Genomic DNA, 15,529 nt, shown 5'->3' with positions numbered 1-15,529 from the left:
GCTCTCTCTATGGCAGCAGTGTTTGTCATGAGAGCATACTGAGGTATGGTTAGGAGCGCTCTCTGTATATGGCAGCAGTGTTTGTACTGAGATCATACTGAGGAAGGCTCAGGAGCAGAGCTGCAACTAACGATTATGGGCTGATTATTTTTTTCAATTAATCGACTAATCGGATAAAAAATAAATGATTTTTTTCCTATATTTAAAATAAAATCCACATACTGAGTGTTATAAATATAAACTTTACATTAAAACAACTGTTGGTCCAATTTTTTAAGCAGCAGAACAATTTTTTTTATAATTAAGCAAAACAAAACCACAAACTGTTTGAAAAGAGGTAGAAGTAGAATGAGGTAGATTACCACTTTTTATCACATTCTGTTATTCACTCTTTCAGAAACTTTGCATTGAAATGCAAAAATAACAACATGTCCACATGCTCCTGGCTCTCTTTTTTGCAGGTAATTTTGCCTTCAGCAGAGAAGAGGCACTCAGATGGTGTTGAGGTGCCTGAGATGCATAAGTAGGGTTTTGCCAATTTCATCAAGGTGTGCTATTAATCTTTGTTAGTTCTCCACCAATGCAAGGGCCTCTCAACAAAGTAAGCTTGGACCTCATTATAACATAAAAATATCTTGAATATCCATATGCAGTGGTAAATAACCATCTATATGGTTAGGGGGAAATATCTGGTCTACTCTTAAAATAACAGATATATACTTACAGAGGTTGAATCTGGTACATTTTCCAATTAATTAAATAGAATTCATATAACAAGTGCCATCAATCTAGGGCTAGGTGTAAATAACAAGCTGTGCTCTATATCATGCAAAGCATAGTCCCAAATCACCTGATTTTATATAAATAATACAAATTATGCCTCCTGTTTTATTTCTGGGTTGCACATAAGACAGGAGAAGTTGTAAACTTAAAAAGAAACTTATAGTGTCCTAAAAAAGTGAAAAGTAAACGTCTGTAGAGGTCCTTTAGGCTGAGGACAAAACCATAAAGCACAATACCCTGTGCAGGAGCTCATTGGAGTAAAGCAGCTGGTGCCGTGCACAGAACAACTAATTGCAAACCAATTAATTGATTATGAGATTCGTTGACAGCTATTTTCATAATAAATTATTATCGATTATGCCGATTAGTTGTTGCAGCTCTACTCAGGAGTGCTCTCTCTATGGCAGCAGTGTTTGTCATGAGAGCATACTGAGGTAGGCACAGCAGCATGCTGTATATGAGGCAGCAGTGATTGTCATGAGAGCATACAGAAGTAGGTACAGGAGAGCTCTCTATATATGGCAGTAGTGTTTGTAATGAGAACATACTGAGGTAGGTACAGGCGCATGCTCTATATGAGGCAGCAGTGTTTGTAATGAGAGCATACTGAGGTAGGTACAGGCGCACACTCTATATGAGGCAGCCGTGTTTGTAATGAGAACATACTGAGGTAGGTACAGGCGCATGCTCTATATGAGGCAGCAGTGTTTGTAATGAGAGCATACTGAGGTAGGTACAGGATCATGCTCTATATGAGGCAGCAGTGTTTGTAATGAGATCATACTGAGGTAGTTACAGGATCATGCTCTATATGAGGCAGCAGTGTTTGTAATGAGAGCATACTGAGGTAGGTACAGGATCATGCTCTATATGAGGCAGCAGTGTTTGTAATGAGAGCATACTGAGGTAGGTACAGGATCATGCTCTATATGAGGCAGCAGTGTTTGTAATGAGAACATACTGAGGTAGGTACAGGCGCATGCTCTATATGAGGCAGCAGTGTTTGTAATGAGAGCATACTGAGGTAGGTACAGGCGCATGCTCTATATGAGGCAGCAGTGTTTGTAATGAGAGCATACTGAGGTAGGGTCAGGAGCGTGTTCTATATATGGCAGCAGTGTTTGTCAAGAGCACATACTGAGGTAGGGTCAGGAGCGCACTCTGTATATAGCTGCAGTGTTTAACACAAGAACATACTGAGGTATGCTCAGGAGCGTGCTCCTATATATAGCAGCAGTACTTGTCATAAGAGCATACTGAAGTAGGCACAGGAGAGCGCTCTATATGGCAGCAATGTTTGTCATGAGAGCATACTGAGGTAGGTACAGGAGCATGTTCTATGTATGCCTGAAGTGTTTGTAATGAGAGCATACTGAGGTATATACAGGATCATGCTCTATATGAGGCAGCAGTGTTTGTAATGAGAGCATACTGAGGTAGGTACAGGATCATGCTCTATATGAGGCAGCAATGTTTGTAATGAGAGCATACTGAGGTAGGTATAGGATCATGCTCTATATGAGGCAGCAGTGTTTGTAATGAGAGCATACTGAGGTAGGTACAGGATCATGCTCTATATGAGACAGCAGTGTTTGTAATGAGAGCATACTGAGGTAGGTACAGGAGCGTGCTCTATATGAGACAGCAGTGTTTGTAATGAGAGCATACTGAGGTAGGTACAGGAGCGTGCTCTATATGAGGCAGCAGTGTTTGTAATGAGAACATACTGTGGTAGGTACAGGATCATGCTCTATATGAGACAGCAGTGTTTGTAATGAGAGCATACTGAGGTAGGTACAGGATCATGCTCTATATGAGACAGCAGTGTTTGTAATGAGAGCATACTGAGGTAGGTACAGGAGCGTGCTCTATATGAGGCAGCAGTGTTTGTAATGAGAGCATACTGAGGTAGGTACAGGATCATGCTCTATATGAGGCAGCAGTGTTTGTAATGAGAGCATACTGAGGTAGGTACAGGCGCATGCTCTATATGAGACAGCAGTGTTTGTAATGAGAGCATACTGAGGGTAGGTACAGGCACATGCTCTATATGAGACAACAGTGTTTGTAATGAGTGCATACTGAGGTAGGTACAGGATCATGCTCTATATGAGGCAGCAGTGTTTCTAATGAGAGCATATTGAGGAAGGTACAGGATCATGCTCTATATGAGGCAGCAGTGTTTGTAATGAGAGCATACTGAGGTAGGTACAGGCGCATGCTCTACATGAGGCAGCAGTGATTGTAATGAGATCATACTGAGGTAGGTACAGGATCATGCTCTATATGAGGCAGCAGTGTTTGTAATGAGAGCATACTGAGGTAGGTACAGGATCATGCTCTTTATCAAGCAGCAGTTATGGGAGCACATTGAAGTAGGCTCAGGAGCGTGCTTTATGTATGACAGCAGTGCTTGTCGTGAGAGCATACTGAGATAGGCACAGGGTTAAGTTGGATCAAGGGGTTAGATACATACGATGTGACTGCGCTATTCCAAGATGCTGGTTTATTTCGGCCCATAGTTGTTACCAGTTAACCTTTTAAATTGGGATTTTTTTTCTTTTTTTTTTTTTCTTCTTAGCTGTGCTACTGTACTTAATTTTTTTTATTAATTAAATTGTTTTACATAACATCTGTGCCAATTTCTTCCCAAAAGTGATTACATTTTACTCATTGCTGTAAGTGGCTGCATTTAATACAAAGTGTGATTTAATTCGGCTTCAGGATATTATTGTAAAAGAAGATAAAACATACAAACTGCTGCTATATAAGTTTATGTTACACCCTGTACTGTGCTCTATCAGGTAACTTCCTGCTGTAATTACATGGCGTCTAGAGGAAAACCCGGGCACTGGGCTATTAAATGTGAAGGAAGAGAATGAGACAGATGACATGAATAGTCATCAGACTGAAATACATTGCTCCCTCCCTGCCGGTGAGTAGTAATACGTGAGAGTCTGCCAGGGCTGTGCACACAATTCCTTACTGCTCTCCTTCCCTGCCGGGGAGTAGTAATACGTGAGAGTCTGCCGGGGCTGTGCACACAGTTACTTACTGCTCTCCCTCCCTGCCGGTGAGTAGTAATACGTGAGAGTCTGCCGGGGCTTTGCACACAGTTACTTACTGCTCTCCCTTGTAGTTTACTGTCTGCTTTATAAGCGCAGATAACAACATGAGTTTAACCCTTGTTTAGTTTTATACTGGAATATAGAGGATCACAGTAAAAAAAAGGATGAGAGGGAAAAGGAGGAGACTGTTGCGAATTTAGTGCTATTGTCTGTTAGGGAAATACACAAACTATTTTATGGTAAAGTTATAAACAAAACTAGATCATGTGATATAAAAACTGAATCTGCTTTATTGTACAGATGAAGATAACGCTGATATAGTGAAAGTTGAGATAACAGAAGATCTGTGTGTGAGGCATCAGCTGGAAGCACCAGATGAGGAAACCAGTGACAGCATCAGCCCAGGTGAGTGTGCACTTGTGGTGTGTCTGAGGGACACAGGATACAGGTGAGTGTGCACTTGTGGTGTGTCTGAGGGACACAGGATACAGGTGAGTATGTATGTGTGGTGTGCCTGAGGGATGAAGGTCACAGGTAAGTGTGCATCTATGTTGTATCTGAGGGATATGGCTTACATGTGAGTGTGCATAAGTGTTGTGTCTTAAGCACTGGCGTATTTAGGTTTTTGTGCTGCCCTAGGCACTGACATTCTGCTGTCGTCATCCCTTACCCCCTCAGGTTTTAAGCCTTTTTTGGCCATAACATTTTTTGGTCAAGACAAGTCAGTCATGATCAAACACTTAACAGAAGCTGCAGTCTGAACACTGGCTTATCTGCCAATGCCCATTTAATTAAGGAAACACTGAGCATCAGTACAAGAATTTGCCCATTGGAATTAAGTCTATGTTGCTACAAAAATAAACTCCACTTCCCACAGGCAGCAGATGAGGAGGTGTGAACATAAAAAAAACACAATAAAAAGACATTTCACCACTCTCCCCCCCCCCCCCCCACCACCACTGTATACGAGATAAACATTAGTAATGTGGTAACGTAATCTTCACAGACAAAAAATGTTCAAGCAGACATAGCAATGTCCATTACAGATTTACATTAAAGCCATAGTAGTAGTCTGCATGAATATAGAGGCTTTAAATATAATAGCAATATGTCTGCATCATTTAACATGCATAATCAGGTGAGATAAAAAATGATGAGATCAACATCATTCAGCTTCAAAACCACCGCAGCAAGACGAGGTTGGGATACATTGGTTCTATAATTTTAGCAGTTTGCATAGAAACATATCCAGACTTCACAGTGAAATAGAATCCAGACAGACACTACAGTGTGGTGCACGCCGTAACGGCTGAGTAAACCGGCAAATACAAAAAGAAAAAACAGCTGCACTCAAAAAGGCTCCAAAATTTTTTTTCTTCACCATGATAATTAAAATGGCACAAGAAAGAATCCTTGTGCCATTTCTTCTACAAGATGCAGCGAGTCCACGGATTCATCCTTACTTGTGGGATATTATACTCCTGCTAACAGGAAGTGGCAAAGAGTACCACAGCAGAGCTGTATATATAGCTCTTCCCTTCTCTCCACCCCCAGTCATTCTCTTTGCCTAGGCTAGTAATAGGAAGAGGTAAAGTGAAAGAGGTGTTAAAATGATAGTTTTTAGTTTCTTCAATCAAGAAGTTTTTTATTTTAAATGGTACCGGTGAGTACTATTTTCCTCAGGCAGCATATAGAAGACGATTTCTGCCCTGAGGTTGATGATCTTAGCAGATGTCACTAAGATCCATGTGGGTTCCCACAGAATGGCTGAGGAGTACTAGAGAAATCTTCAGTGTGGGGAACGTTTTCATCAAAACTAACATTGAGTCAAATGATGAGAAGACAACTAAAGGTATATTTAACCTTAGTTCAACAACACTGACAGATAAAGAGAAATCAGTACTCTATTATGGCTTAAGCTTCGCCCCGTCCAAAGGGATGGATAAATTCCAAACCTTCATCAGTGTTAAAGAACTAGTCAGGAAACTGACTCTGAAAAGGCATTTCCTTAAATCTCCTATTGAGATTCATTCAACACAGTCAAGATACAGTGTGGAAGACCAATTCACACACACTGACCTCAAACCAAGATCCACTTTTTACCCTACTACCTGTAAAGGTAGTGCTATTGAAACGTTCGAAATGAATGTTTGTCAAGACATCAAAAATCTAAGTCTAACCAAGTCAAAAAAGATAAAACACAATCTGAGAAGGTCACAAATAGAGACCGTCAGACGACTTGAGAGGAACTGTAACCTGACTATTAAGCCAGCAGACAAATGTGGCGGCATAGTCATTATGGACAGAATAAGATATGATGAGCAATGCAGAAGGATTCTTAATGATGAAAAGACATACCAGAAGCTCTGCAACAACCCAGTGGCAAGATTTAAGAAGGAATTGGAAGATCTTCTTGCAGGAGCTAGGTCACAAGGAATACTGAATGAGAAGGAGTATAATTACATTAGGGTAACACACCCAATCACCCCGGTCTTCTGTCAATTACCCAAGATCCATAAATCTTTGGACAACCCTCGAGGAAGGCCCATCATATCCGGGATAAGGTCTTTAACAAGCAATTTGTCAGAGTATGTAGATAAAGTTCTACAAAAATATGTCACTAAACTGCCATCTTACTTAAGAGACTCCACCCAAGTCTTGGCCCTATTAGATTCACTAACATGGGAGAACTACATAATGGCCACGTGTGACGTCACTTCACTCTACACGAGTATCCCACACCAACTGGGAATAGAGGCTGTCAACTCCTTCCTAAGTAAAGACTTAGAAGTACCCAAAGAACAACGCCTATTTATACTACAGTATAAACTACATTCTGAACCACAACTACTTCTGTAATGATAATAAGTTTTACAAGCAACTATGTGGTACAGCAATGGGGACCAGGTTTGCGCTGAGTTACGCAAACCTGTACATGGGCCTATGGGAAAACATCTTTTGGGACTCATGCCCAGCCAGCGCGGACCTGGTCCTATACTCAAGGTACATAGATAATAATATAATAATAATAATTTGCGATTTATATAGCGCTTTTCTCCCTGTGAGACTCAAAGCACTTTACAAATATACCAACATAAGACATAAAAGTTAGGAGTTTCTGAAGGTCACATAAGCGGACTGAATGCCTGATGGAAGAGGTGGGTCTTTAGCTTTTTTTTAAAAGTCTGTAAGGACGGTGCCTCTCTGATTGCGCACAGTAAAGAGTTCCAGAAAGTAGGGGCAGCGTGGCCGAATGCTCTGGAGCCTGAGTTTGTCCTTTATTCTTGGCACTGAGAGGAGGGATGTGTTGGCTGACCTAAGTGAACGGGATGGGATGTAGGGTGTCAGGAGCTCTTTCAGGTACTGTGGGCCTTGGTTGTTTAAGGCTTTGAAGGTCAGCAGGCCAATTTTAAAATATGTTCGCCATTTAATTGGAAGCCAATGCAGGGAGTGGAGAACAGGTGTTATGTGGCAGGAGCGAGTTTGATTGGTCAATAGTCTGGCTGCTGCGTTTTGTACTGTCTGAAGGCGATGGAGTTATTTTTTTGGGAGGCCCAAGTAAAGTGCATTGCAGTAATCTAGCCTAGAGGATACAAATGCATGGATTAATGTTGGCATATCATCCGGTGGAATTAAGTGTTGTATCCTGGCTATGTTTTTCAGATGAAAGTAGGCAGATTTTATTACGGAGGAAATCTGCTGTTTAAAAGATAGTCCAGCGTCAATCAGCACTCCGAGGTTTTGTACCTTTGATGAACTAATGAGTTTAGAGCCTCCAAGCTCCAGGCCAGTTGGGTGATCGTGGGATATTTTTGATGCCCGGGGTCCCCTCACCAAGAGTAACTCTGTTTTGTCCGGGTTCACTTTGAGACAGCTAGCATTCATCCATTCTATGAGGTCTGTTAAGCAATTATTTATGCGGCATGCTGGGTCTGTAGTATCTGGAGCAAAGGAGAAGTAGAGTTGTGTGTCATCAGCGTAACAATGATATCTTAGGCCATGTCAGTTAATGATGTCCCTCAATGGTAGTAAGTAAATTGCGAATGGCATGGGAGACAGGATAGATCCTTGTGGAACTCCGCAGGCCAGTTCTGTTGGTGCTGATGAGCTTGATCCTGATATTACTCTCTGTGATCTACCAGTGAGGAAAGATTTAAACCAGTTAAGGACTGTGCCTCCTAGACCACAGATGTACTGCAAGCGCTCTATTAGAATCCTATGGTCAATGGTGTCAAATGCAGCTGAGAGATCCAGGAGGATTAGAATGGAGTAATCACCTTTGTCTCTTGCCATGAGGAGATCATTTAGCACTCGGACTAGTGCTGTTTCAGTGATGTGGCGGGATCTGAAGCCTGACTGGAAAGGATCGAATATGTTTAGGCATGATAGATGGGCTTTCAGTTGAGTTGCCACTACTTTTTCAATTACTTTCCCCAGAAATGGGAGGTTGGATACTGGTCTGTAATTAGTCATGCAGTCTGGGTCTAATAAAGGTTTCTTTAGGAGTGGTTTTACCACAGCTTCTTTTAGAGGATCTGGGAAGTCTCCTGTTTTTAGTGAACACTGCACTATTTTTGTGAGGACTGAGGCGAGTGTTTCAATGCATCCAGATATGAGCTTTTGTATGGTGTTTTTAACTCCTTTTATATCCACATTTGTAAAAGTGGCCCATAAACTGAGGCAATCTGGCATTCCATTGTAGTGGTTCTGGTGTGTAACTGTTTGGCCTTCTGTGATAGCGGTTTGGATTGAGGAAATCTTGTCTCTGAAGAAGTTCGCAAATGCTTCACATTTATCCTGAGAAAAGTTGGTAGGGCTAAGCATGCATGCAGGTTTGCAGAGCCTTTCTACTGTGCGAAACAGTTGCCTGGGTCTATTGTGGGAGAGTGCAATTTCACGTGATAAAAATGAAGATTCTTTATCATCTGGAGTGGCACATTGGAAGATCTAATACACACCATCTAATACACACTATCAACGTAATGAATCTCAATTTGAAGAACCTTAAGTTCACATACGAATACAGCTATGAGAAATTAGATTTCCTTGATTTAAGAATTGAAATAAAGGATGGAAAGATTGAGACGTCAACCTTCTTTAAGGAGGTTGACTGCAATAATTACATCCACAGCATGAGCTGTCACCATCCGACCTGGAAATCGAACATACCTAAGGGGCAACTCCTAAGAGTCAGAAAAAAACTGCTCAAATCCAAAACAATGGGAAAAACAGGCAGAGATATTGAAACAACGCTTTCTTGAAAGAGGGTACGAAAAAGAAACCCTGGAAGAAAGTATTGATGAAATAAGCAAAGTCGACAGAAAGGGCCTAATCAGTTATAGAACCAAATTGGCGACAAATTGGCATGACAACTTGATCAATGTACCTATGATAACAGAATACTGTGCAAACAGACGCATCATAGAGAAAATCATCAAAAAACACTGGACAACACTGAAAGAGGATGACATCATTGGAGAAAAGTTAGTGTCTCAACCTAAATTCATCTATAGAAGAACGAATAATTTAAAAAGTATACTAGCTCCCAGCATCCCAAAGAGCAAAACAAAGAATATCACAGATTACCAAGGAAAGAGTATTAAAGGTTTTTTTTCCATGCCCAAGCTGTAAGGCTTGCAAAAACGGATATAAGACCAGTGTATTTTCATCACACCATAAGAAAGATGAGTATAAGATCAAAGATCTCATCAGATGTCACGATAAGAGTGTAATATACATAATATCTTGTCCCTGTGGTCTTCAGTACATAGGGCAAACATTGAGGGCCCTCAAAGACAGAATTAGGGAACACATTCTGTGTATAGAGAAGGGCAACACAGATACCCCACTATACAAACATTTTGCAATCACACACAAAGGAAATATCAAAGAATTCAGATATTTCGGAATACAAAAGGTCAGGAAAAACTGCAGGGGAGGTAACCATGAGCAGAGATTATTGTACAATAAGTCTAGGTGGATTTTTATGCTCTGTCTCTACCCTAAAGGTCTAAACCACAAGGCAGACCTCACACATCTCTTGTCTTTCAAATAAGATCGTTCTATAACTAATAGCTGCCAAAAAACAATATTCCTGAGAGTAGTAGTAGTGACCGAGCGATTATCATAATTTCAACCCACTTGATCCACTGATGATCAAACATCAGTATTAATATATACATTTACTCATCGACTGAACAACGTTATCACAAGATTAGCTCTCAAGCATACTATCTCAGAAAATAGGTAGTAGTGACTGAAAAATTTAATTATTCACGGTTCCCATCAATTGAGATTAATATCTAATATTATAGACTGGGCCAAATTAAACCAGTCTGACCAGTAGACCTAAATTGGCATTCCAGAAACTCAACCTCTACTAATGGATTACACCATCCTTGTCACTTAACCTAGGTTGGCACTCCCTCCATTATCCTTTACATTAAATTTTAAGATAGAGGATCATATTCATTTTTTAACTGTCATTTGATTTATAAAATGTTTATACTGTTTAGAATATACATTCTGAATTGAAACAGCATTTTGGCTAATAGTTTCCAAAATAGAAACCTTGATATGAAATATCGTGACATTCTGATATAAAGTCTATTAAGTATTCTAAAAACTGGGATGCTTGGAGTAACATAAGCTTAACGTTACATACAGAGGGCAATCAATATAAATCTGCATATATGAGCTTAATGCTATATACAGGCCCTCTTCTATCTCTTTATGCTTGTATTTATCGTATATTCGCTTGGTCTGATCAATATGTTCGTATTATGGTACCCTATTTGCCCAATATCCACTGTTAACTGATTGCACATACGACTATGTGGAAACACATAGAACTATACATTGTCTTTGTAAGAATGTTCTACATCTATCTAAAAGCAACTGCCACCATGAAATGAAAGGTATGCACTATAATTATGCTCTATCATCCACCTCTCGTTGATCTAATACCAATTGCCACCATGGAATGAAATGTGTGCACTTTAACTGTGCTATACCATCCACCTTCAGCTGATCAATAAGCATAACGCATGTATATGTACAAGCCTCGTTTTTGGTCTTATTATATGTGACATTTGTAACACAATAATCACACACATACATAATCAACTCTTTTTTTTTTTTTTTTTTTTTTTATTAGATTTTATTATTTTTCCTCCCATAATATATACAAGTTGTTGAAATACGTATAAACATACTTTAGGGGGATCCTCTAGAATGTTGTAGTCTATTACACATCCCGTAAGCCAAATATCAGCTCCTGATGTAAACATCCGTTGACACATGAAATCTGGAGCTGCGATATATCCGGCCATTACGAAACCGGAAATGACCTGACACGCTGCCTATACAATGGTCCGTCTCAGTGCATATCGCAAATACCCGATGGTACATAAAGCAACGTCACATCCGGCTATTACTAAACCGTAAATGACTAGGCACGTTATATAAACAATAGAAGTCCCAAATAACCCGGAACTTAAACAAAACATATATATATAAAAAATGAAATTACGGCGATCTGATAAACATCAAATATTGGACATAGAGTAGACTTAGACCAGACACCTTTTTTATATGCAAGACACAACCTCACACTGATTTTATTAATATCAAGGATTAGACACTTAAAGGGTAATAACACATTTTTTAAGATCAGGAGATTTCCCAAAATGCATTGGGATTAACAGGAAAGGGCGTACCATTAATTTTGGCGCCAAAACTACCCCAATCACTTTCCAAACCACCCTATATAAGCTCCCAGACATTACATCACAGTATAGTCTTGAGAAAGGCCTAATTAAGGCAGAAACGCGTTGACATACTGGTGAGCTTAATTCTAATTATTTTCTACTGTGTACAAACAGTTTTGCACTATTGTTTTTTCTCTTCTTTTACAGGTTTTTTGTTGTTTGTTATTATGGACATTTAAGTTTTGTTCACTTTTTGGATACCTATCACAAATGAATCTCCCTTTTTGGAAACTATTTATTTCAGTATTTTTTTTGCATTTTTCCTGCATTATCTCTATTTTTTCCTATTTTTTCACTTGGACACTTGAATTTGGATTTTCGATTTTCAATTTTTATTCATTGATGCACATATCCACAACACCAAGCACATCTTCACGACACCCTAGGAGGATTTACTACATTTGACTTTCACTTTGGAGACTTTTATTTGGATTCATATACACTCATTTGGTCACATTGATTTCTGATCACTTCGCAGCTCTCTTTGCTGCTAGCTGCTAATCATATTTGTTTTTTTAACAAATTTTTGTAAATTTTGAAGATCTTATTTGTATTATGTCTTTACCATGTGGTATGGTCTAATGCATTAATTATTGACAAGGTTCTTGTATAACTTTTGTGTTCTCATCTTATCCTCATTTAGCGTTTATTCACCTTAAGCCTTGTATTTCTTGTACTTTCCTGTTTTTATGATACTAGTCATAGATCCATGCACTCAAGTATTGTTTTAATATTGTTTTATATGCATTTTTTATTATGTATTAAATTAGTTTTTTTGATAAAAAATTCAGTATATTGCCTTTTAAGCTAATAGCGCTTACTCTCACCCCTATTTGTACTCAATCTTTTGTTAGCCTGCTAGGAGGCTTTCTTGTGAGTAAGCATAAGGCTCACCCTTTATTAGCGCTCGGTTCACCCTACTTCCCAAACGTTTTCATGCTACAAGCATTGAGGTATGTTCAGTCATTTATTTCTGAAGAGACTGTGTTATATCAGAACTGGCTGACAGTTCCCAAAGAGGAAAGGGGTAAGCAGTAATCCTATAGACATAAGAAGGGGTATTACTGAAATCCTGTGTATTTATTTTTTATCAGGGCTAAATGCAGCAAGAAATTATGGCAGCATGGTTAAGACACTGGGGCAGCATAACGGTTTTTATTGCCAAACGGTTATATAGCTGGTTGTTGTACATTGTGCTGGGGGTTTCACATGGCTATAATCATAAATTTTATGAATGCTTATCCACATGGCTAGTTCTACACCGCTTTACACGCGGTTGTTTAGGCTGAGAGTACATCGTACATGATGGACGGGGCCTAATTTTCGTGTCTCAGATGCGCAGTTAATTTTGTCAAGAAGGCAGCAAACTTCAGCTTCGGTTGGGCCCAAACTGAGTGATCGTCTACCGGAGTGATATTGAGAGGTTTGTCAGGTCCCTGGGGGCAGGTAGGCGCCATAGCAGAGCTGTGGCGAGGTGCAGGGGTTTGTCTACGTTTTTTCATTAATGGTTTTGTGTTAATTTACTCATTTAGGAGGTTTAATTTGCCCCTTGCTTGTGGTGCAATATTCGACTGCAATATAGGATAGGAATACCTAAAAATTGAACGTTTGTTAACATTTTTAAGCAGATTTGGAAAAATTGTGCGTTTTTTTATTCCTTAAAGGCGCAGTACTCGTTTTTCAAAAATTTGTTTTACATCAATAAAACTTTTGTGGTTATTACTAGCCTGTTCAACATGTCTGACATTGAGGAAAGTCAATGCTCTGTGTTTAGAAGCCATTGTGGAACCCCCTCTTACATTGTGTCCTTTTTGTACTGAAAGGGCCATACACTGTAAAGAACATATTTTAGGTGTTAAAAGTATGTTTAAGGATGGTTCTCAGTCTGAAGAGAATCAGGATATGCCATCCAATTCTCCCCAAGTGTCACAACCTTTAACGCCCACTCAAGCGACGCCAAGTACTTCTAGTGCGTCTAATTCTTTTACTCTGCAAGATATGGCTGCAGTTATGTCTACTACCCTTACAGAGGTATTATCTAAACTGCCGGTTTTACAGGGTAAACGCAGTAGGCCAGGTATTAAGGTAAATACTGAACCCTCTGATGCCTTATTGGCCATTTCCGATGTACCCTCACAGTGCTCTGATTTGGGGGTCCGGGAATTGCTGTCTGAGGGAGAACTTTCAGACTCAGGAAATGTGTTGCCTCAGACAGATTCGGACGTGAGGTCCTTTAAATTTAGGCTTGAACACCTCCACCTGTTACTTCGGGAGGTTTTAGCGACTCTGGATGATTGTGACCCTATTGTGATACCACCATAGAAATTGTGTAAGATGGACAAATATCTAGAGGTGCCTACTTACACTGATGTTTTTCCAGTTCCTAAAAGAATTTCGGACATTGCTACAAAGGAATGGGATAGACCAGGTATACCGTTCTCTCCCCCTCCTAATTTTAAGAAAATGTTTCCCATATCTGATACCATTCAGGATTCTTGGCAAACGGTCCCTAAGGTGGAGGGAGCTATTTCTACCCTGGCTAAGCGTACAACTCTATACCTATTGAGGACAGTTGTGCTTTCAAAGATCCTATGGATAAAAAGTTAAAGGGTCTTCTAAAGAAATTATTTATTCATCAGGGTTTTCTTTTACAACGTATAGCTTGCATTGTTCCAGTTACTACTGCAGCAGCTTTTTGGTTTGATGCTCTAGAAGAGTCTCTTAAGGTTGAGACCCCATTAGATGATATTTTGGATAGAATTAAGGTTCTCAAGCTAGCTATTTCTTTTATTACTGATGCCGCTTTTCAAATGGCTAAATTAGCTGCGAAAAATGCAGGTTTTGCCATTTTAGCGCATAGAGCGTTATGGCTCAAATCTTGGTCTGCTGATGTGTCATCAAAATCTAAGCTTTTAGCTATTCCTTTTAAAGGTAAGACCCTATTCGGGCCTGAATTGAAGGAAATAATTTCTTACATTACTGGAGGTAAAGGTCATTCCCTGCCTCAGGATAAGTCTGTTAAGATGAGGGGTAAACAAAATAATTTTCATTCCTTTCGAAATTTTAAAGGAGGACCCTCTGCTTCCTGCAGGCCTGGAATAAAGGTAAGCAAGCCAAGAAGCCCGCTGCTGCTACCAAGACAGCATGAAGGGGCAGCCCCGATCCGGGACCGGATTTAATAGGGGGCAGACTTTCTCTCTTTGCTCAGGCTTGGGCAAGGGATGTTCAGGATCCTTGGGCATTGGAAATTGTGACCCGGGGTATCAGCTGGAATTCAAGGATTTTCTCCCAAGAGGGAGATTTCATCTTTCCCGTTTGTCTGTAGACCAGACAAAAAGAGAGGCGTTCTTACGCTGTGTAAAAGACCACTATACCATGGGAGTAATTTGCCCAGTTCCAAAACTAGAACATGGACATGGGTTTTACTCAAATCTGTTCGTGGTTCCCAAAAAAGAGGGAACTTTCAGACCGATTTTTAGATCTCAAATGTCTAAACAAATATCTCAGAGTCCCATCGTTCAAGATGGAGACTATACGAACAATTTTACCAATGATCCAGGAGGGTCAATATATGACCACCGTGGACCTGAAGATGCGTATCTTCACATTCCTATCCACAAGGATCATCATCCGTTTCTAAGGTTTGCTTTTCTGGACGAACATTATCAGTTCGTGGCCCTTCCTTTCTGGTTGGCCACAGCTTCCAGAATCTTTATAAAGGTGCTAGGGTCCCTTCTAGCGGTTCTCAGACCGCGGGGCATAGCAGTGGCGCCCTATCTGGACGATATTTTGATCCAGGCGTCAACTTATCATCTGGCCAAGTCTCACACGGACATTGTGTTGGCATTTCTAAGAACTCACGGTTGGAAAGTGAATATAGAAAAGAGTTCGCTAGTTCCACTAACAAGA

At 40.0% G+C, this 15,529-nt stretch overlaps 2 protein-coding genes across 4 annotated transcripts in view; one reads left to right on the top strand and one right to left on the bottom strand.

Moving 5' to 3' along the window:
* LOC128657077 (gastrula zinc finger protein XlCGF17.1) overlaps positions 1–15,529 on the top strand; it is a 232,972-nt gene that overhangs the window by 11,812 nt on the left and 205,631 nt on the right. For 2 of the 3 annotated variants that reach the window (XM_053711313.1, XM_053711314.1), the window contains exon 3: positions 4,152–4,256. In XM_053711313.1, the coding sequence (XP_053567288.1) occupies positions 4,152–4,256 (105 nt within the window). Of the gene's footprint in view, positions 1–3,587; positions 3,719–4,151; positions 4,257–15,529 lie in introns of all 3 variants that reach the window. The other variant, XM_053711316.1, reaches the window with a different exon arrangement.
* LOC128657074 (gastrula zinc finger protein XlCGF26.1-like) overlaps positions 1–15,529 on the bottom strand; it is a 226,567-nt gene that overhangs the window by 117,169 nt on the left and 93,869 nt on the right. The window lies entirely within an intron of this gene.

Source organism: Bombina bombina, chromosome 4, assembly GCF_027579735.1.
Source record: "Bombina bombina isolate aBomBom1 chromosome 4, aBomBom1.pri, whole genome shotgun sequence".
Lineage (NCBI taxonomy): Eukaryota > Metazoa > Chordata > Amphibia > Anura > Bombinatoridae > Bombina > Bombina bombina.
Note: the sequence above shows the minus strand (reverse complement) of the source record. Positions and strands in the feature narration are given on the sequence as shown.